Raw genomic sequence first — 21,806 nt, 5'->3', positions numbered from 1 at the left:
TCCCTTTGGGAATTATTAGAGAAATAGGAATTATCTAAGATGTTTATCCTGACAGTTTGAATTAGGAAAACGCCAGAGAAAGAGGAAAAGTTGACATTTTGTATTTATATGTTATGTGAGTTGTTTTTCTAAATATATATGTATATGTAGATTTGTGATTGTTATATCATGTGTAATAGATTATAAGTTCTCTTGCATTATCAGAGGTACCAACTGTTTTTAGTGTGAACTACATTAGGACATTTAAGAATAGTAAATGCTTTTTAGTAGATTAAAAGGAAAATTGTGAGGTCATGCCTTTCTTTAAGAAATCATCCAAGGGGAGGCAGGGAGACAAAGGGACTCCTTTAGGCCATATGATTTCCACATTTCCAGGAGACTCTGACAGAATAAAAAGACATTGTCAGGAATGGGCAGAAGGCACAAAGACTTCCCTGGTTCCATGGCCGCCAGATGGCTCTTTTGATAATACAGTGATAGTCCATGTAATCTCATATATTTTAGGAGCATATAAAGGATATAAGAGAACAAAAAGATTAGCATCATTGGACATGTGGAAGATATTCAGTCAGGATTCCCATGTAGAAGCCACAGCACCACCCCCGACATATTCTGAGATAATTAAAGGGCCCTTATGCCGTCAGGGTATGTATCCATCATTGTCAGTGGAAGATAAGAAATCCACTACCTCAATGGACTCAGTGGACACTGATGTTCCAGCTTTAGGCTATAAACATTCGATATTAATTCCTTTGACTGACATAAACAAAGTTACACCAAAGGTTGATGACTAATTAAAAATGGGGGAGGTTAATTTTGCTCAAACAATTAATAAAGACCCTCTTAAACCTGAAAAAGTATATGAGGGAACAGTGCCCTTAACAGGAGACATTTCAGTAAACTTAAGACAAGACAACAATGGAAAATTGCTGGAACAAAAGTCAAAAGATATATTAGAATGGGCTAGCAAGATTCCTCAAAACTCAAGTGAGGGAAATGGATATTATACTAGCACCCCACAGGTGAAGTTTGATTTAGGGGAACGGTCAAAAATATATCAGGAATAGGATAAGGGTTATCGTGCCATGACCACCACTGTAAAGGGAATACAGAATACAATTAAGAGATTAAGCCTTATTGCTGATGACTGTTCAAATATATGTAATTCCATATCATTTAAACCAGATGCAAAGCCAGTTGTAAGGGACATAGGATATGATCTAGAAATCAAGAATGTGACAGGAGAGGATGAGGAAGAAATAAACTCAGTGGAGAGTGAAACTAGAAAGGTTCTTGACTGGGAACACATGGAATTGTGGCAAGAGGCTGAGAACAGAAATGCTGAAATAAATAGAAGAAGATTAGAGGAACAAAGTGCTTCTAGAGAACAATTAAGAGGAGAGCAGGTGTTTCCCAGTAGTACAACAAGGTCTGGGCGTCCATTTCGCGCAGAGGGTATGATAGAGTTAGGACAAAGTTCCCCTCCAGCTGAAGTAGGATCCCTTCATGTACAAAATATGCAGGGAATGACAAGTTTTATACAGAGAAAAGAAAGGAACGGAAACAGTGACTTGACACCCAATGAAATAGTAGCAAAGGGAGAAAATAGTTGGTATGATGTTGTCCCATTTACTAATAACCTTGCAGGATGGACAGCAGGCATGGTGCCACAGATGAAAGTGTGGCCAAGAGCAGGATCCTTTGACCCTGAATTGATAAATATGGCTGATTTATGTATTTTTCAAGGGTATGGGGATCCAGAGTGGGATTATGATTACATGCAACAAAGTCTGTGTGTGTGGAAGAAATATGCTTTAAGGTCTGACACACCTCATGAGGGACATGGTGACAGGAATACCGCTGTAATGCAGATGCCACTGGTGTATAAGACACGGGGAGCACAGCCCGCCTATGTTCCATGGCAACATATGGATAAAGAAAATCTAAAAAAAAAAGGCCTGCCTCCATTACATGAAGGAGCAGGGAAATGGATACTAGCATTTGAAAATGCAACAGCTGGGATTCCTTTAGCTCTTGGGGATGTAAAGAGCCTTTTGAGCTCCATAGTAGGGGATGAGGTGGGTAGTATAATGAGAAGTGCAGGGATACAAGGAGTAACTATTACTAAAGGAAAACATGATGGGTCTGCTTTTGGAGTTGTGCGCTCTAGAGTGTGGACTGAATTAAGGAATAGGTACCCAGACCGACCAGATATTGGGACATTAATGACACAAACTATGTCTCCAGGACAGTCCTGTGCAGACTACATAACAATGATGAAGAAAAAGTGGGAAGCAGATTTAGGACCTGTAGACATAGGAGGTAGTTGTAGATTATTCTACAATGTTTTAAAACAGGGGCTACCAGGAGATATACAAGTCCATTTAGATCAGGTTGTGGCTTTAGATGTAAAACCGTGGGCAGAAATACAAGCACATATTATACATTTTTGTAGAAAAAAGGAAGAAAAGGAAAAGAGGAATAAAGCCCAAAGTGACAGAGCCCAAGCTAAACTGGTGACACAAAACATATAGAAAAATGAGAAGGAAAAGACAGGAAAAGAAATGACTGAGCAGGTTCCTGTTGCAAACAGGGAGCAAGGAAGGGGTCAAAGAGAGGGGAGACAGATGCAAGGAAGAAGAAATTTTAAATGCCATTACTGCTGTAATATTGGACATTTTATTGCTGAATGCCGCTTTAAGAAGAGTGATGAAGCGCAGGGAGTGATAGGAATAGGGAGAGGAAGAGGAAGACAAAATGTGAACACGTCAGGGCCAGCGCCTCAATATGGTCCATATCAGTATGCCCCCTATCCTCAACAACAAATAACTCCACTACCCCAGGTTTATATGCCACAACAGCAATTTGCTAACGTACCTATTCAAGGGGCACCAGCACCTGTTGTGCAGACAGGAGGCCAGCATCAGTGCAGACTACTGCACTGGTGAGCACAGGGAGTCAAGGACAAGGGGGAGTGATTCTTCAAGGTGGAAACCCCTTTCATCATACAGCCTGATGGGACGCACCAGGGAATCCCAATAGAACGGTGGTAGCTAGGACTATACACCTAGAGGAAGAACCAATGGTAGAAATGATTATAATGGGAAGGTGATATGCTGTTTTGGTTGATACAGGGGCAACAAAATCTTGCCTCTCAGAAGGAAATGCTCCATTGTCCTCTGCCACCATGGATACGCAGGGCTTCTCTGGTGAAGTACAGCGCATTCCATACACAACACATGTGCCCATAGAGGTGGCAGGAGTGCGAACGCAGGAGCATTTCCTTTATTCTCCAAATTCACCAGCAAATTTATTAGGAAGGGATATCATGTCTAAATTAAACATGACAATAAGATTTTCCTCTGATGGGTCCATGACATGTGAAATACCAGGGAAGTGAAATGTGGGATACATTTACTAAGAATACCAGAGGAAAATGTGGTTGGAAGGGCAGAGCCAATGCATTATAAACTGCTAGCAGATGCAGTACTTACGGTTCTGAAGACAGAGGAAATACTTTTAGGGAGATGGATGGAATTACCACCAAGATTAATTTTCAGGAGCCAAGCTGGTGGTGATGAACTAGGACAGGTGAATGCCCTTAATCTTGAGTGCATGGAAATATCCAGAAGGTGGGGCACTCTGGTGGAATCAGACAATGATGGAGGAATTTGGAAGGTCCTGATTTTTCTAATGCCTGGTCTGAGACCGCGGGACATTTCTAATTCAGAACTCTTTTCAGACGATCCCACCAGGACTGAGATAGTTTATACACACACACTGCACCCTTGTTAGTACGTGTTTACCGTGCACAGACCACGTTACCAGTTGTGTCATCCCCCTCCAATGATATTGAAGCACTTGCAGCAGTCCCACCTTGCCGCTGGACATCAGCTCCAGATGAGGTAGGACTGATATTATCTGCAGAACCATTTAAGATAAAGTTGAAGCCAGGTGCACAATTGCCATGTGTAAAACAGTATCCATTGTCTAAAGAAGCAAAAGAAGGTATTAGAGGGACAATACAAAGACTGAAGGATCAGGGAGTCCTGTATTCCTGTCCATCGCCTTGTAATACAGCAATTTATCCTGTGAAAAAATCTACAGGTAATACTTGGAGGATGGTTCAGGATTTTCGCCCCCTTAATGCCATAGTATTAGCAGAGTACTCCATACTGCCAGACCCATCTGTGATATTGACTAATATACCAAGTAACAGTAAATGGTTTTCTGTGGTGGATTTAAAGAATGCTTTTTTTAGCATACCTTTACATCCCGACAGTCATTATTTGACAGCCTTCAGTTTTGATGGTGAACAAATCCAGTACTCTATACTCCCACAAGGCTATTGTGAGTCTCCATCTGTGTTTAATAGAGTATTAAGAGATGATTTGTTAAATTTCCAGTCAGACAGTACAGTTTTGCAATATGTAGATGATTTATTAATATGCAGTAAAACAGAATCTGAATGTGTTCTGGACACTGTCAATCTCCTAATGCTACTTGCTACTAAGGGATACAAAGTGGACAGGAAAAAATTACAGTTTGTGCAAAAAGAAGTGCTGTATTTAGGCCAAGTGTTATCCGCAGAAGGCAAAAAGATAGCAGGGTCTAGAATACAAACTATACGTGATCAGCCTCAGCCCAAAACAGTAAAAGACATGCAGAAATTTCTAGGCCTTTGTAATTTTGTACGTCAGTGGGTTTTTGATTATGCTACCATCATACAACCACTATTATATGCAATGAAGCAAGCTAAAACTGACAACACAGGCATACAGTGGAGTGATGACAGTGTAAGTGAATTTCAGACATTGAAAGAAGCAATTGCTTCAGCCCCAGTGCTAGCAAATCCAAACAATACAAAGAGATTTTTTCTGTTTTCTGCTGCCGAAGAGGATTCCATGATATCAGTCCTTACTCAAAAATACCCAATGGGTCATAAACCCGTCGCCTATTTTAGTGGACTATTAGATCCAGTAATGAAAGGTCACTTTCCTTGTGAGCGAGAGCTTGCAGCAGCAGCTTTTGCAGTAGAAAAGAGTAGTACTATTACAGCAGGATGCGCTGTAACATTGTATGTTGAGCACTCTCCATTTGCTGTGCTGCAGAAAAGTAAAAGTACACTGACCACTCAAAGAGCAACAGGTTATGAAGTAATACTGTCAAACCCTTCTATCTGCATTGAGCGAGTACACTCAGTCAATCCTGCAACTATTTTAGTGCACCCACTAGAGCCCACTGATCATGACTGTAGTGCAACATTGGAGGAGGACGATCACCTGGCACATGAGGACCCCTTGTCTGATGGCCGACAATTGTTTATTGATGGTTCCTGGTGCAGCTGTTGTTGAGGCTATTGGTACACCTACTGATTATACCTTACACACATTGCACCTCTTAAGCTTGCCATCCCAAGACTCAGCCCAAGTGGCTGAATTAAAAGCATTGATAACGGCCCTACAGGCTTGTCAGGGTCAGCCAGTAACAATATACACTGATTCACCACATGTAGCTTCCACAGTTCACTCAGGGCTGAAGAGATGGGAAAGGCGAGGATTTCTTAAATCTGATGGGGCACCAGTAGCGCACCAACATCTTTTAGCTGACCTTATTGCTGCATTACAAATACCATGTCAAGTAGCAGTGGTTAAGTGCCAGGTACATACAAAGGGAACAGATTTGGTGTCTAAGGGAAATGAAGCTGCTGATACAGCAGCAAAGGAAGCTAGTTTATATGCAATGAAAACAAAAAGTATGCACACTTTAGATGCAGATGATGAGGCTGAGATACAACACAATGAGAATATTTCTACAGAGACATTATTAGACATTCAAAATGCAGCGACACAACATGAGAAAGATCTCTGGAAATCAAGGGGGGGAGTGACTGGATTTCCAGATCTTCTTTATAGATCAGCAACTTCAGGTAAAGTTATAATGCCTCAGTCATTACTTATGACAGCCCTTCGACAACTTCATTTACCAACACACAATTCTAAAAGAGTAATGATGGATGAATTAAATACAAGCTGGTTTATCCCTAATCTAGGACCATTAGTTGATGTATTTCTAGCTTCATGTCATGTGTGTTATCAGTACTCTAATAAGAGGTCATCAAAAATGCCTTCATCCTCCATTCCAAGACCAATAGGTCCTTTCATAAAGTTACACATAGATCTTGTAGATATGATACAAAAATGTAATGGATATAGGTATTTGTTAGTAGTGGTGTGTCCATTTTCGCGATGGATTGAAGCAGGACCCTGCTCCAGGTGTGATGCTGACCAGGCAGCCAAATTCCTGGTGAGAGAGGTCATACCTAGGTGGGGGGTTCCGGCGGCGATACGCAGCGATAATGGAAAACACTTCGCTAACACAGTATTTCAGCAAATTACTACACTATTAGGAGTGGAACACCAGTTTACCTCAGTTTACCACCCAGAGAGTAATGGAATTGTTGAGAGGATGAATGGCTTATTGAAAAGCAAAGTGTCAAAAATTTGTGAGACACTGAAAAAGAATTGGCTTTACTACCTTCCCCTTTCTCTGTATGCATTGAGAAATGCCCCTTCAAAAGACCATCATTTGACCCCTCACCAAGTCGTAACAGGTAGGCATTCTAATTTTTATTTTAAACGAAATCAAATGATTCGTTCTGATACCAAGTCTGCATCAGAAAGTGTTTGGCAAGAAATGAATGCATACATGTCTGCCTTAACAAAAGCTGTACAGGTTTATTCTAAACAGGTTCAGCTGCAACAGGCCAACAGTACTGCACCACCCCTGCCCGTGTCTACAGCCATCAGCATCGGTTCCTGGGTCTTCGAGCGCAACTTTGTAAGAACATGGAAGGATCCCAAGTTTCTAGGCCCCTACCAAGTAACACAGAGCATGCCAACAGCAGTAAAAGTGGAGGGGATGCGAAATTGGGTGCATATAACGGACATTATTCCATTTTTGGCCTCACTCCCACAAAGAGTGGAGGAGGCAATGGTCCAAGAACAAATTATACAATGAAGAGACAGCTAAATTATATTTTTCATAGTATAATAATGAGTTCAGTGGTTATGATTATTACTCTAATAATTTGCTATTGTATTATGTGTTATGTAGATGCAAAAGATCCCACACATAGGGAAGAAGTATTACGCTTTCGTACATCCTCTACATGATTCTTTACTTGATAATTTGTGGTACAAAAGCATGCATGATATAGGTACCAATACACAAAATGATAGTTGTTATGTATGTTCTCTTATTCCCCATGCCATAGAAACACCACCTTTAGTGTATCCTAAAGAAGTGCCCGTTAATATGACAAAGTGTTTATTGCATCTTTTCTTGTGTAGGATAAAAGCACAGTTACAGCCAACGCATGTTAGTCCTATGACAGCCAGAGTTAATACAACCAGATTTGATACAACCCCTGAAATTTTGCAAATTTTGACAGATAAAACAGAGATAATGAAAGAGATATCCAGAATGAAAGGAGCAGGGCAGAAATATAGTTATGCAAATTGGGAGGAAGCCGTATTGGAACGAGGTATTCTAGGGCGATCTAATCCACCATCCACCTGTAATAATTATTCTGCCAAACCACTGCCCCCAGTTTGCGCAGCCAGGCCAGTATTAAGTATTGAAGCATCAGTATTTGCCAATAATAAATGGTTCACTGGAGCTAGGTTTTCATGTAGGGCCATATCTTTATGGGATGGCACAGAAACAAAAAATCATTTGAGATTTGATGATATAAAAGCATCATGTCAGCAAGTATGGGATGAAAACATACAGAGATATACATGGACTGGAATTAAACGTCATCCTAAGCTGGCTGTGAAACTAATAAGATTTTCTCTTTGCTATCAGGGAAATGGGATTGTTAAAGTGGGACGGAATCTCAATTGCAGTTCAACTATTTACAATGCCGATATGCAGGGCGGTACCTCCAGCCTTATGGATTTTTACTGGCAGTGTGGAGCTCGAATATACACTCAATTACCCCCCCGACTGGAGCGGAATCTGCTCTCTGGTGACTTTGCATACTCCATCTATGGTAATACCAGCAAAAGAAAAACAAAATTTGCATTTGCATTCCATGAGTAAAGCATCAACTTTGCTGGATCATCACAGAAGAAAAAGGATGGCTGAGTACTTTGGAACTTCAGTGTGGCAGGATGTGCCCAGAGAGTATAGGTTGTTCAATGACGCCCAAACATTTTTTGGAAGTCTGATACCTATGTTTCAAGCAAAAGCAACTGCTCGCTGGGTTCAGATCACCCGCTGGGAGCTGATGAAAGCCATAAATGCTACTGAAGATGGCTTTAATGCAATTAAAGAAGAGCTGCGTTCAATCAGACTTATGGTGATGGAAAACAGATATGTTTTGGACTAATGACAGCAATCGAAGGAGGAGTATGTAAAAAAACTAATTCAGTATGTTGTACTTTCATACCGGCGAATGATGAAGATGAAGGAAATCTAACTCAAGCCATATTGACTTTGCATAATTTGCATGCACAGATTAAGAAAGAGAGGGGTGCTCCAGATGAGTGGTTCACTGGCTGGTTTGATTGGGTGCCGTCCTGGATGTCGGGATTATCTAAGGCCTTGTTGCCTATAAGAGTTCTGTTGCTATTGATGTGCCTAGTATTTCATGTTATCTTAGCATGTTGCAAGAGGGTTACAGCTAAAGTGGGAGGTATGTTCCCTATAAGGAGAAATAAAGAGATACAAAATATAGAATTGGAAGAAATGCACAGGGGTAGTGAAGAAGTAGTCGAAGAATCGACTAAAGAGGGGAATGAAAGGAATCAAAACCCTAATTTAGATTTAGGACCTAATTATTCAGTTTTATCTGTCACGTGCCCACACACTGTGAAATATTATGTAAAGACAGAAAAACTGTATAATGATGTTTAAACGTACATGTTAAAGTTGCACAATTGTATCTGGAAATAACCCACAGCCTGCTTTCAAAAAAAGGTCTCAATACGGTTTGGTTTAAGTGTTTTTTCCTCTTCATTGTATTCGAGCTGAGAATGCCCTGCCTAGGATATTTAACTGGAAATTCAGAGCAGCAAGAATGTTTTCCATTGTAGTCTGTTAGTTTGGCATGAGAAGTCACAAACAACAGGAAAAAGCTGTTCTTTAACCCCTTGAGTGCCCCGCCCTTTCCACGCCCTGTGCCGGGCGTTTCATTAGCGGGCGGGGCTCATGACGAGATAGTCTCGTCATGGGCACAGCGCAACCGCGGCCCATGACGAGACCATCTCGTCATGGGCACTCAAGGGGTTAAATAAATGTATGTAATCTGGGTGGGACATAACGGAAAAGCAGGAAGCTTTTTCTATTGTGAACATTGTATTAAATATGGATCTAGGCAAAAATTAGTATTATAAGAAGTAGACTTGAAGTGTATGTTAGTTGAGACTGACTTGTGCTTCGCTCATAGCACATCACTCTCCCAGCTGAATTAGCCTGGCATGTACAATAAACCTTTTTGTACTCCCTTTTGTTGCAGATGTGGTGATTAAATGATTTGCAATGCTTAAAGGATTTTTTTCCGACAGAGTTAATAAGCACAATATATCATCCATATGCTCACTCCCTATTACAGTTACCAGCCGCATGATGCACTATCGATGTGTGCTCCACACCTGTCAATAGGCTCAAAACCACTTTACACCCATCCACATGCTTCATATACACTACCAGGAATAATTTCAACATCACAATCTACCATGTTTTTCACACCGTTTCTCGGGGATAATAAACACACAAAAACCCTCTATGGACTTCACATCCTCTCTCTGGCAAATTATAACATTAAACTCTCCCACTCTGTCTCTGAACATTTCCAATTTGGAATAGCCTCTTGAAACGTGTGCTTCCCACCCTCTCTCTGAGCTAATAGGCTAAGCATGCCCCATCTCTATATTTCATACAAACACACTCTCTTAGAACTAATAATCTTATCAGGCCCTCTCTGAGTGCTCCACAAAATGTATCAGTGGAACCACCCTCATGAAAATCCCTCTGTGTGCTTCACACTCTCTCACGGCTAATAACTTTATGATGCCCCTCCAGAGTAGGAGCAGTCCACATACATGTACTCACCAGTGGTACAATGTCTCCCCTCTGCATGATGTCCCTGATCTGCCGGCCCCTTGAGGTGGGGAAGCTGGCCTCCACTCGCAAAAGGTCCCCCATGGACAGATGGGTAAAGCCATATTTTGCCACAAGCTTCTCACACTGTATGTCTTTTCCAGCTCCAGGACCACCAATTAGAAATATAATCTTCTGAGTTTTTAGCTTTTCTGAAAAAAATACAATATTTTCTAGTTAAAAGTTTCCACCACCTAGATAGTTTCTTCTGTGAGAGATCAGCTTCCCTCCCCTGATCTTTACATGGATTTATATTCTGTGAAACTGTATTTTAACATTTCTTTTTTAATCTTCTTATCAAGTGTAGTACATTTAAATTGGAAGCTAACAGTTCCTAGTCATTATTTCAGTATAGCATTACATCATCCACTATCACTAATAATGAAGACCCCTGTCCCTTTCCAAGCGTATCTTTGATTTGATATCAGTGAGTAACACTGACTCGTCACACTGTGTGGCAAACAGCACTTATTGTTTCAAGACCATCACACGACTTTTGGCCCTGTCATACAATGTCCCTACCCCTTATTTGTCTTTCCGTAGCTACCTCTCACCCTGGAGATATTCTTGCTCATGGATGTCAGTCTTCAGCCCTGCAACAAAACGTCCGCTCTCACTTGCTCAACTGTGTCTATTTACCAATGTCTCTTCCTACCTTCTCCTCTTTTGAGAGGCCACTTACTCCTGGACATCGAAATCAGTTGATTCTATGGTTTTTCATCCACTTCTATCCCTTTCTGCTCCTTCTTCTACTTTGGGCAGTGGAGATAGCAAGTGGAAGAAGGCTCAGCCTTGTGTTCCTTGACAATAATGTTATGTTCTCTCTGTTAATTATACAGCGGTCCAGGGGGGTTTTCCTAACATGTTAAGGACTTTGAAGAGAAAAAGTAGAACTCAGTAGTACTGGTAAGTAATGAAGGTGTTCTGTGGCAAGCAATACAGAACCTTGGTGAGCTTACTGAGTTTTTTTAAGCCAGGTTGAAAGTGCTTAAAATGTAATATCTTTTTTTTTTTTTAAGTATTTATTGGTATTTCAAACACAAAGTAATACACATTTCAGTGCAAAAAGAAACACAAAAACATGCCAAGTGTACATATGCAATAAATTCAGCTGATCAGAGTACTTGTAGCGAGTTTAAGACGTGTGCCTACTCTAACAGTGTGAATTGACATCATCCGAATCAAACATCAAAGCAGTAATCCTGTAGTGGCAAAAATATCTCAATCTGATATCCAGGTTCTATCCTATCCTCTTGACATCCGTTGAGGCCACAGAACCTCATTCATACCATATTAGTTATACCTGTTTGATGTGGACATCGTTGAGTGCAGAAGTCACATCCGCACTTGTCTTCTCCCGAGCCCAGATGATAAACGGTTCCCATATGTCCCGGGGTCTCGATGTGGGCGGCATCAGTTCCCAGAACGTGGACAGCTGTGTGTGACTATATGTGACCTCTTTAATCCACTCCATGATTGTGGGCTTCCTCCTCCTCCCCCAGTGGACTGCAATTTGGCGTTTAGCGAATAGTAGCAGTATAGCATGTAACTTATGTTTTTTGACATGCGTCTCCTTAACGTAACCCAGCAGCCCCAGCAGCGGGGATGGCGACAAGGAAATGCCCAGAATTGGGTTTAAAGCCTCAAATATCCTGGACCAATAGTCAGTGAGTGCGGGGCATGCCCATGCCATATGTAAAAAGGAGGCCAGCCCACACCTCCAACAGCAGTCATCCTCCCGCAGGCCCATACGGTGTAAGCTTATCGGTGTTCTGCAGTATCGGTGGAGAAATTTAAAGTGGATCAAACGTATCGTATAGTTTGGGGATAGCTCGTTTAACTGATTACAGCAGTATGCCCAGTGGTCATCGGTCAGTGTGTGTGGGAGCTCCGCATTCCATCTCAACAAAGCATTAGGTGTCGTCACCGGAGCTGTGTTTTGCATTTGTGTGTAGAGCTTGGTTAAAAGCCTACGTGGCGATGGCGAGTGAAGTACGTTTTCCAGGGCTGACAGAGGGGGTGGCGGTCTTGGGAAATCACTATGTGACGCGCAGCAAGCAAGCCATAACTTTTGATAAAGAAATAATTCCTCAAATGGCACCCTCTGACCCTCCGCCGCCGGGCGGTCTCTAAAAGTGTCCCCCAGGTAAAGATCAGCAAACGTGTGTAGTTGCATTGTCTGCGCAAGTGCTTTGCTGATTTCGCCCTTGACATTGGGCAGCATTGGATTCTGCGCTAAGGGAATGGAGGGGGCATATAAAATCCGGGCTCCTGTGCGCCTCCGCAGCCCATCCCAGGCCCAACGTAGGGTTTTGGGAGTGTCAATGCCCTCTGTGGGTCGGTGATACGCTTGGTACAGCGCAACGTGAAGTGGAACTGGTGCCACCGCATCCCTCTCCACAGCTACGTGTGGTATGAAGGGTGTAGGATAAACCCAATAGTGCAGAAATTGAGCTTGCGTGCAAAGCGCATATAGTTTCACGTCTGGGGCACCTAGGCCGCCCTGTTTTAGCGGAAGAGATAGCAGCTCCCACAAGACTCGAGCCTGTCCGCCCGCCCATACCAAAGAGATCATCAATGAGCGCAGCGTGCGGAAAAACGGTTGGATGAGAATAATCGGTAAGTTAACAAAAAGATATAAAAATGTAGACAGAACAACCATTTTCGCCAGTGCTATCTTTCCGGCCACTGATAAAGGAAGTTTAGCCCATAAAGCTACTTTGTCTTCCAGCCAAGTTATTGCCCTCCCATAATTCAAATTCCACACCTCCTGGAGGTCCCGACTAATCAAAATCCCGAAATATTTTACTTTCTCGGCCTCCCACCTCAGTGGGAACACAGAAGTTACAGCCCTAGTATTATCAGTCAAGGGAAATATTACCGACTTAGCCCAGTTGATAGAAATGCCTGCCAATCCTCCGAACCTAATGAATTTCCTCAGGAATACGTCTAAGTTCTGCACGGGATTTAGAATATACAGCGTGACATCATCTGCGTAGAGCAATATCAGAAGGCTCCTTGAACTGAAACCTATCCCTCTCGCCGTGTGATGTCGGACGCGTGCAGCCAGCGGCTCCATCGCAACCGCGAACTGCAGGGGAGACAGGGGGCACCCTTGCCGCGTACCCCGCGTTATCGGAAAAGGGTCGGATAGGAGGCCGTTAGCACGTATTCTAGCTGTCGGCTCAGTATATAATAACCGGATCCAGTCGATGAAAAGAGGGCTAAAGCCTATCCGCTGTAATATCCAGAATAAATAAGGCCATTCGAGCGAATCAAAGGCCTTTGTCGCGTCTAGGAACACTGCTGCAGCCTGCACTTCCGGGTGTAAGTAATGTATAAGAAGTTGGCCTGGTATATGCTGTCCTCTAGTTATAGGGGACACCTTGCACCAGCCCAATTCGACTCTTATGGTGATAGGTTAAAGACAACCTTTAAAGAAAGCTATCCTAGTGGTAGCTGTGGAGAGCAGCCTTCAGGCTAAGTCTTGAAGGAGTGTTAAGCTTATTGTTTTACCATAGATAACCTCTTGAATGACCAAATGAAAGAGTAGTCCACACAGGCATATATATAAAATATATGTATTTATTCTAAACAAAATCCCATAAGTCTCTTTATGAGGCTAGAGGCAAAGTTACATTTCAAACAAGCATTGATAGAAACAATAAATAGCACTGGAATCACAGGGCCCCAGGGGGGGAGCAAACCATATATTAAAAAAGTGGTATAAGAACCACGACAATTCTACAGACAATGCTTAGGGCATTTAGGATCGCTGGCCCCTTAAGAATCCACCCCAGGTTATGAGGAAGGGGACCCACGGGAGGCGCGTGCAGTGGAAATAGCTGCTATCGGGATCTCTATTAAAGCCTATGGAGAATGTCGCGGTTGGATTTAAACAGATTAAAGACACTTCTAGCAGGAGTTCAAAGTTGAAAACTTAGAGTTAAGCTTTTGAGGAGCCCACTACCACGAGAGTACCGAGGTACCACTGTTACCTGCCCCAGGAAAGCCGGGTGCATAGGTCGTTTTCGATGTCGGGTCGCGGGCTGATTTTCAATGGGAAAATGTACAAAACTGCGGCTAGCCAAAAGCAACGATGATGCCGTGAAGATTGAAGTTGTAGATCTTGTAGAGAAGAACCTGAAAGCAGAGGGGACAGAGTCTGGGTCACGGCACAGTGACCAGTGGGCTCAAAGGAAAGAGCCCTTCAATGTCGGGTGCTTCAAGTGAAAAGAGGTGTAGCTTGGATCTGCAGCCACTAGCCCTGGGAGGCTTCAAGGAAGGCCAGCTTCTGGAGGGCGACTGTCCCACGTTGTTTGAGGGTCGCTGCGGTGTTAGTGTCCGGATTGGATTCACTAAGCCTTGGCAACCGCAACCCACGCAAGATGAACAAATCAGCTACTGGTTCAGACCCACGAGGTCTGTGAGAGGTCTCCTTTGAGGAGACTGTAGAGCAGGCCTGGAGCAACCAGGGGAACTCTTAAAAGTAAAGATTGTCCTCCGCCAGGGCCCACAGGTCGAGAGACAAGGGACCGCGGAAGGCAGCAATTTGGAGTGCATAAAAGGGGGCCCACGGGCCACCGGAGTGAGCTAGGGCCCTGATCTTTGGCACAGTTGCTGCAGAGAGGTTGGCTCAACTTTGGGCCAAAGCACAACTTCCCCACTGGTCAGGGTCGGGTGCTACGCAAGAGGTGGCCGGTGTCCTGGGGTATTGGGGATCTCGGCACCCACGCAGTCCACGGTGCTCAGACTTGCTGTGCACGCTCACTGGCCTCTGGGATGCTCAGGAAACCCACCTCAAGGTTGCTGGGAGTCGACGAAGTCCGTAGGAGCAGCGAAGTTCCAACCGGGTCACTTGCAGTGTTTCAGGTGCCTGCCAAGCAGGGGGGTAACTCCTTTACACCAAGGGAGATTTCTTCAGTCAGCTGGGCAGCAGCTTGTCGAAGGTCAAGTCTGTGAAGTCCAAGATTAATCTGAGGCTCTGGGGCCACATTATTCACCTTTATCCAGAAGATATGGGGAGGGTCCAGATCAGAGCTTACCAATGAGAGTTGAGGCGGGAAAGGGTGGCTACACCCACTCCCCTTTGTGTGTTTCCCGCCTGGGCGAGGGGCAGGATGCCCCTGAACCGGTTCCAGGCGGTGTATGCAGAATGTAGGCGCTGTAGCAGCCTACGTGCAACTCTGAAAGGCATCCTAAGGTGCACCCACCCAGTTCCAATCCACATAGTCTGTCTGGGGAGGTGCTGGCACCTCCCTGCAACAGGATCCCTATTGTCCAGCTGCCGAGGCTGGGATTTTCCCCAGCAACAGGCAGCCAGAGTCGTGTGGGTGGCTGGTAGCATCCATTTTGTACTACGGGTGCACTTTTAAATTGGTGTCTAAATTCTGCCGCTTTTCCCATATCGCCCCTGTAGCAGGGGGGAATCGTGCCCTCATGCCCATGGCTGGACTGGGGGTATGATTCCTACATGTTTGACACCAAACACAATATGGTTCTGTGTAGCCATTCTCAAGTTATCGCGATAGACTTATAATGCGGTTAAGAGTATATGGTATGGCTACACTACAAACAACCCAGCAATGATTTTACAAAGGTTGCAGAGGGGCCCTACTCAGGTAGGGGTCCCCCCTCACACATACCTCAGCACCCTGCCTTGTAGGATTACCAAAGCCTGCTATAGGGGTGACCTATGAGAGTATATGTGTTGTAATGGGGTGGGATATAGGGTACCTATATCCCTGTAAGGGGTGCTAGCACCACCTTACCCAGACTACAGTAGTGGTTTGGTGGTGTCAGTTTGTATGGCTGTCCCAGGGTGGCATAATAAGTGCTGCAGCCCTGGTAGGCCTACTGAGGGACCCATGCCCTGGGTACCATCTACAAGGGACTGCCAGGGTATCAAAGCAAAAACCAAAGGAAATGATGGACGGAGTGTTGAACATTGCAAGCACTCACCCCCAGTCAACTGATCTGGGTTTAATCCATCACCGTTCTTTTTAGCCCACTCTGCCACCCCAGTTCAGATGAATCCAGTGGCAAAGTGAGCAAGGGACTCACGTCTGAGCATACCCTGCCAGGGTATCCTCAGCATCCAACTGGTTTGTACCTAGGGTACTCACATCAGTTTTAGGGAGAAAGCAGATAGGCTGGGGTCCTGGATAGCAGGATCCCAGCCAGACTAGTCAAAAACCACTCAAATACCAGGCAAAAAGTTGGGGGCAACCATTAGTCAGATTCCACCTTCCTCCCCCCCCCCCCCCCCCCCAAACGAAAGGAGATAAGGCTAACCTTGTCTAGATAAGCCTCTATTTCCTGAGTGGCCATATAAGAAAGAACCTGCACTAGCATGTTTGCTCCCTGTCTCATGGTCCACTTGGGAAATCCTACCCCAAGGGGTTTTGGAGTTTCTCCAAAGTCTAGGGAAATTACCTGTATTGGGTTTTGGTACAGAAGCAGGCTGGTGGGGTGGCTGAGTCTGGAAGTGAGGCCCTATTTGGGGTGGTCTCAACCTCCTCAGGTCACTGGTCACCATGGAAGCCTTTCTGCCCATGTCTGTGTCATATCTTGCCCTAAGGGTAAACCTTTGGCTGCCTACAGCTGGGGGTTGGGTCCCTTTGGTTGGAATAGTGGAGGGCACTGGAAGGGTTGGGGCAACTATGCCCCAGGTTTCCCTGTACCCAACAACGTCCATTTGAGGGGTACCTATACCTAGGGGTAAGGGGGATCCCTCAGTTTGTAGAGGAATATTCACCTGGCTAGAACTACTCTGCTGGGTGTCCCTAATCTGCTAAGGAGGGGGTTCCTCTGGACAGGGGCCCATTAAGGGTCCACTGACCTCCCTGACCTCTGCAGCCCTGGGCTGACTGAGGCAGGGTAGAGAGGGGCAGGATACCTGCTCCAGACTGGGTACCACCTTGGAAGGATCCCCTGCCATCAGAGAGGTGGCCAGGCCAGGCCACTTCTGGGGCAGTTACTTCACAAGGGCAAGGATCAGTTCCCTGAGAAACTTGACCCTTACCTTTAGTCTGGTGGGGGGAGGGCTGTTCCTCACCCCCTATGCTCTCTGTTTGTGTGGAGTGATCCTTAGTTTCAGGCTTCACTACCTTTATTTTCTCCTGGGGTGGAGGTGAGGCCCTCAGGTTCTCATCCACTCTCTCAGGGATGCCTACCATTCTTAAATGGGCATTGTGGTCTACCTCAGCCCAGGCTGAGATTTCCAGATCATTCCCCAGTAGACAATCTACAGGCAAGGTGGGGGACACTGCCACTCTCTTTGGGACAGTGACCCCTCCCCAGCTGAGATTTACCACTGCCATGGGATGGTCTGTCCTAACTCCATCCACATTGGTCACCTGGTAGCTAAACCCAGGTAAAAGCTGTTCTAGGGGCACTAGTCTCTTGGTCACCATGGTGACACTAGCCCCTGTGTCCTTGTAGGCCACAGCCTTCTGACCATTGATCATGGGCTCTTGTCTGTACCTGCCCAAGATATTGGGACTCATGGTAAAGTTGGCAAACCCCATGCCACCATCACAGACTAGAGTTGCTTGTGTAGGGGACCTGGTTAGGCCAGCGTCCACCTGAGTTCTCCAAGAAAGCCCAACTAAGTTTTTGGTTGCACTCCCACCACCTGGGGGATTACTACTAGTAGCAACAGGAGGTGTTGGAGCTGCAATGGGAGGAACATTTTCTTTATTGCCATTCTTTGGACAACTGGAGTCAGTTTTCCAGTGGCCAGGTTACTTACACACATGGCAATATGGTTTCTTGTTAGAAGAGGAAGGATTTTGGGACCCACCCCCAGAACTGGATTTTTGGGGCCCTTCAGAGGACTTTTCTGTTTTATTATCCCCACCTTTCTCTTTGGGCTTTGTGGAATCTTTCTTCTGGTCACCACCTTGGTTCTTGGGCCTGATCCTGGTTCTGACCCATTTGTCTGCCTTCTTTCCCAATTCTTGGGGAGAGGTCAGATCAGAGTCCACCAGGTGCTGGTGTAAGAGTTGGTTTTGACAATTATTAAGAATCTGCTCCCTCATGATGAGATTATACAATCCTTGATAATTAGTTACTTTACTGCCATTTAACCAACCCTCCAGAGCCTTGGTAGCACAATCCACAAAGTCTACCCAATCTTGATCCTGTGCTTTCTGGGTGTCTCTGAACTTAAGTCTGTATTGATCAGTGGTTAAGCCAAACCCATCTATTAAAGCATCCCTCAAGATATAGTAATCATCTGCATCCTCTTCTCTTACAGAGAGGAGCTTGTCTCTACCTTTGTCTGAAAAGGAGAGCCACAGGATTGCTGCCCACTGCTCTATTGGGACCCTTTGTACTTTACAGGCCCTCTCAAGAGCAGTGATCCATTTGTGGATATCATCCCCTGTCTGATAGGGGGGCACAATCTTATGGAGGTTCCTATTGTCAGGAGCTTTCTCTCTAACTCTAGGGGTTTCATTACTGCCACCAGGGGTCTCTAGACCCCACTTTCTTGAAGCTTTCTGAAGCTCCAGGGACTCCCTGTCTAATGCTAACTGTTCTCTACTGAGCTGAAGCTTTGCCTGCTCAAACTGGAGCAGTCTGCATTTCCTCTCTTGGAAGGATTCGCTCCTCTGAGGAGAGGCAGAGGCCCTTTTGGATCTCCTGGAATGGTTGGACCCCTCTGAGGGGGATCTGTTCCTTCTGTTTGGATCCACCACTCTCCCTTTAGGGATGGAGGGAGTGCCCCCTGGGCCATCACCTCCATGTTGTGAGTGGTCTGGTTCTTCCAGGTCAGGATCATTATCCTCTTCCTGGTCCTCATCAGAGTCCACTCTGGGAGTGTCCTCTTCTGAGGGATGCCCACCCAACTCATCTACCCCTTCAGACACTAAAGTCTGCTTGAAGTCTGCTATGAGCAGGATTTCCCTGAGACGTTGAGTATTAGCACCTTTGTTTGTCTTAAGTTTCCTAGAGGTGCACATCTCCCTAAGATCAGCAAAGGAGAGATGATCATATTTGTTGGCTGGGACCCTCTTGGCTCCTTCCAGAGCCTTATGGGCACCTGAATGCAAAGACATTTTCTAGTGTAGTGGTACTGGTGTATCTACCTACACTAGGTGTGGCCTACTGAACCCTTTCTTGAGTTGTAGTCAAGGTGTGCTAAACCCTCTACACACAACTCCTAAGTTCAGTAGAACTTATTGTAGTATAAGCTTGAATTTATATGTACCTTTGGTACCAAGTGGCTTTCACTCTAGAAATTCAATTTGTTATCTGGTAAAACAATGGCAAGCTTGAATCCAACCGCTGCACACCAATGTGAGAAGTTGGCCTGGTATATGCTGTCCTCTAGTTATAGGGGACACCTTGCACCAGCCCAATTCGACTCTTATGGTGATAGGTTAAAGACAACCTTTAAAGAAAGCTATCCTAGTGGTAGCTGTGGAGAGCAGCCTTCAGGCTGAGTCTTGAAGGAGTGTTAAGCCTATTGTTTTACCATAGATAACCTCTTGAATGACCAAATGAAAGAGTAGTCCACACAGGTATATATATAAAATATATGTATTTATTCTAAACAGAATCCCACAAGTCTCTTTATGAGGCTAGAGGCAAAGTTACAATTCAAACAAGCATTGATAGATACAATAAATAGCACTGGAATCACAGGGCCCCAGGGGGGGACCAAACCATACATTAAAAAAGTGGTATAAGAACCACGACAATTCTACAGACAATGCCTAGGGCATTTAGGATCGCTGGCCCCTTAAGAATCCACCCCAGGTTATGAGGAAGGGGACCCACGGGAGGCGCGTGCAGTGGAAATAGCTGCTATCGGGATCTGTATTAAAGCCTATGGAGAATGTCGCGGTTCGATTTAAACAGATTAAAGACACTTCTAGCAGGAGTTCAAAGTTGAAAACTTAGAGTTAAGCTTTTGAGGAGCCCACTACCACGAGAGTACCGAGGTACCACTGTTACCTGCCCCAGGGAAGCCGGGTGCATAGGTCGTTTTCGATGTCGGGTCGTGGGCTGATTTTCAATGGGAAAATTTACAAAACTGCTGCTAGCCAAAAGCGTCGATGATGCCGTGAAGATTGAAGTTGTAGATCTTGTAGAGAAAAACCTGAAAGCAGAGGGGACAGAGTCTGGGTCACGGCACAGTGACCAGGGGGCTCAAAGGAAAGAGCCCTTCAATGTCGGGTGCTTCAAGTGAAAAGAGGTGTAGCTTGGATCTGCAGCCACGGGCTCCGGGAGGCTTCAAGGAAGGCCAGCTTCTGGAGGGCGACTGTCCCACGTCGGATGAGGGTCACTGCGGTGTTAGTGTCCGGATTGGATCCACTAAGCCTTGGCAACCGCAACCCACGCAAGATGAACAAATCAGCTACTGGTGCAGACCCACGAGGTCTGCGAGAGGTCTCCTTCGAGGAGACTGTAGAGCAGGCCTGGAGCAATCAGGGGAACTCTTAAAAGTAGAGATTGTCCACCGCCAGAGCCCACAGGTTGAGAGACAAGGGACCACGGAAGGCAGCAATTTGGAGTGCGTAAAAGGGGGCCCATGGGCCACCGGAGTGAGCTAGGGCCCTGATCTTTGGCACAGTTGTTGCAGAGAGGTTGGCTCAACTTTGGGCCAAAGCACAACTTCCCCACTGGTCAGGGTCGTGTGCTACGCAAGAGGTGGCCGGTGTCCTGGGGTATTGGGGATCCCGGCACCCACGCAGTCCACGGTGCTCAGACTCGCTGTGCACGCTCACTGGCCTCTGGGATGCTCAGGAAACCCACCTCAAGTTTGCTGGGAGTCGACGAAGTCCGTAGGAGCAGCGAAGTTCCAACCGGGTCACTTGCAGTGTTTCAGGTGCCTGCCAAGCAGGGGGTAACTCCTTTACCCCAAGGGAGATTTCCTCAGTCAGCTGGGCAGCAGCTCGTCGAAGGTCAAGTGTGTGAAGTCCAAGATTAATCTGAGGCTCTGGGGCCACATTATTCACCTTTATCCAGAAGATATGGGGAGGGTCCAGATCAGAGCCTACCAATGAGAGTTGAGGTGGGAAAGGGTGGCTACACCCACTCCCCTTTGTGTGTTTCCCGCCTGGGCGAGGGGCAGGATGCCCCTGAACCGGTTCCAGGCAGTGTATGCAGAATGTAGGCGCTGTAGCAGCCTACGTGCAACTCTGAAAGGCATCCTAAGGTGCACCCACCCAGTTCCAATCCACATAGTCTGTCTGGGGAGGTGCTGGCACGTCCCTGCAACAGGATCCCTATTGTCCAGCTGCCGAGGCTGGGATTTTCCCCAGCAACAGGCAGCCAGAGTCGTGTGGGTGGCTGGTAGCATCCATTTTGTACTACGGGTGCATTTTTAAATTGGTGTCTAAATTCTGCCGCTTTTCCCATATCGCCCCTCTAGCAGGGGGGAATCGTGCCCTCATGCCCATGGCTGGACTGGGGGTGTGATTCCTACATGTTTGACACCAAACACAATATGGTTCTGTGTAGCCATTCTCAAGTTATCGCGTTATCGTGATAGACTTATAATGCGGTTAAGAGTATATGGTATGGCTACACTACAAACAACCCAGCAATGATTTTACGAAGTTTGCAGAGGGGCCCTACTCAGGTAGGGGTCCCCCCTCACACATACCTCAGCACCCTGCCTTGTAGGA

The 21,806-nt window shown here is 45.5% G+C and overlaps 1 protein-coding gene and 1 pseudogene across 1 annotated transcript in view; one reads left to right on the top strand and one right to left on the bottom strand.

Moving 5' to 3' along the window:
- Positions 1-21,806, bottom strand: part of LOC146832966 (adenylate kinase isoenzyme 1-like) — a 518,078-nt gene that overhangs the window by 451,382 nt on the left and 44,890 nt on the right. The window contains exon 2 of the mRNA XM_085600031.1: positions 10,120-10,319. Coding sequence (XP_085456157.1) covers positions 10,120-10,319 — 200 coding nt within the window. The remainder of the gene's footprint in view (positions 1-10,119; positions 10,320-21,806) is intronic.
- Positions 1,086-9,540, top strand: LOC146832967 (uncharacterized; annotated as a pseudogene).

This window comes from Triturus cristatus, chromosome 4_2 (assembly GCF_964204655.1).
Source record: "Triturus cristatus chromosome 4_2, aTriCri1.1, whole genome shotgun sequence".
Classification (NCBI taxonomy): domain Eukaryota; kingdom Metazoa; phylum Chordata; class Amphibia; order Caudata; family Salamandridae; genus Triturus; species Triturus cristatus.
The sequence above is the reverse complement of the archived record's forward strand: the minus strand, read 5'-3'. Positions and strand labels throughout refer to the sequence as shown.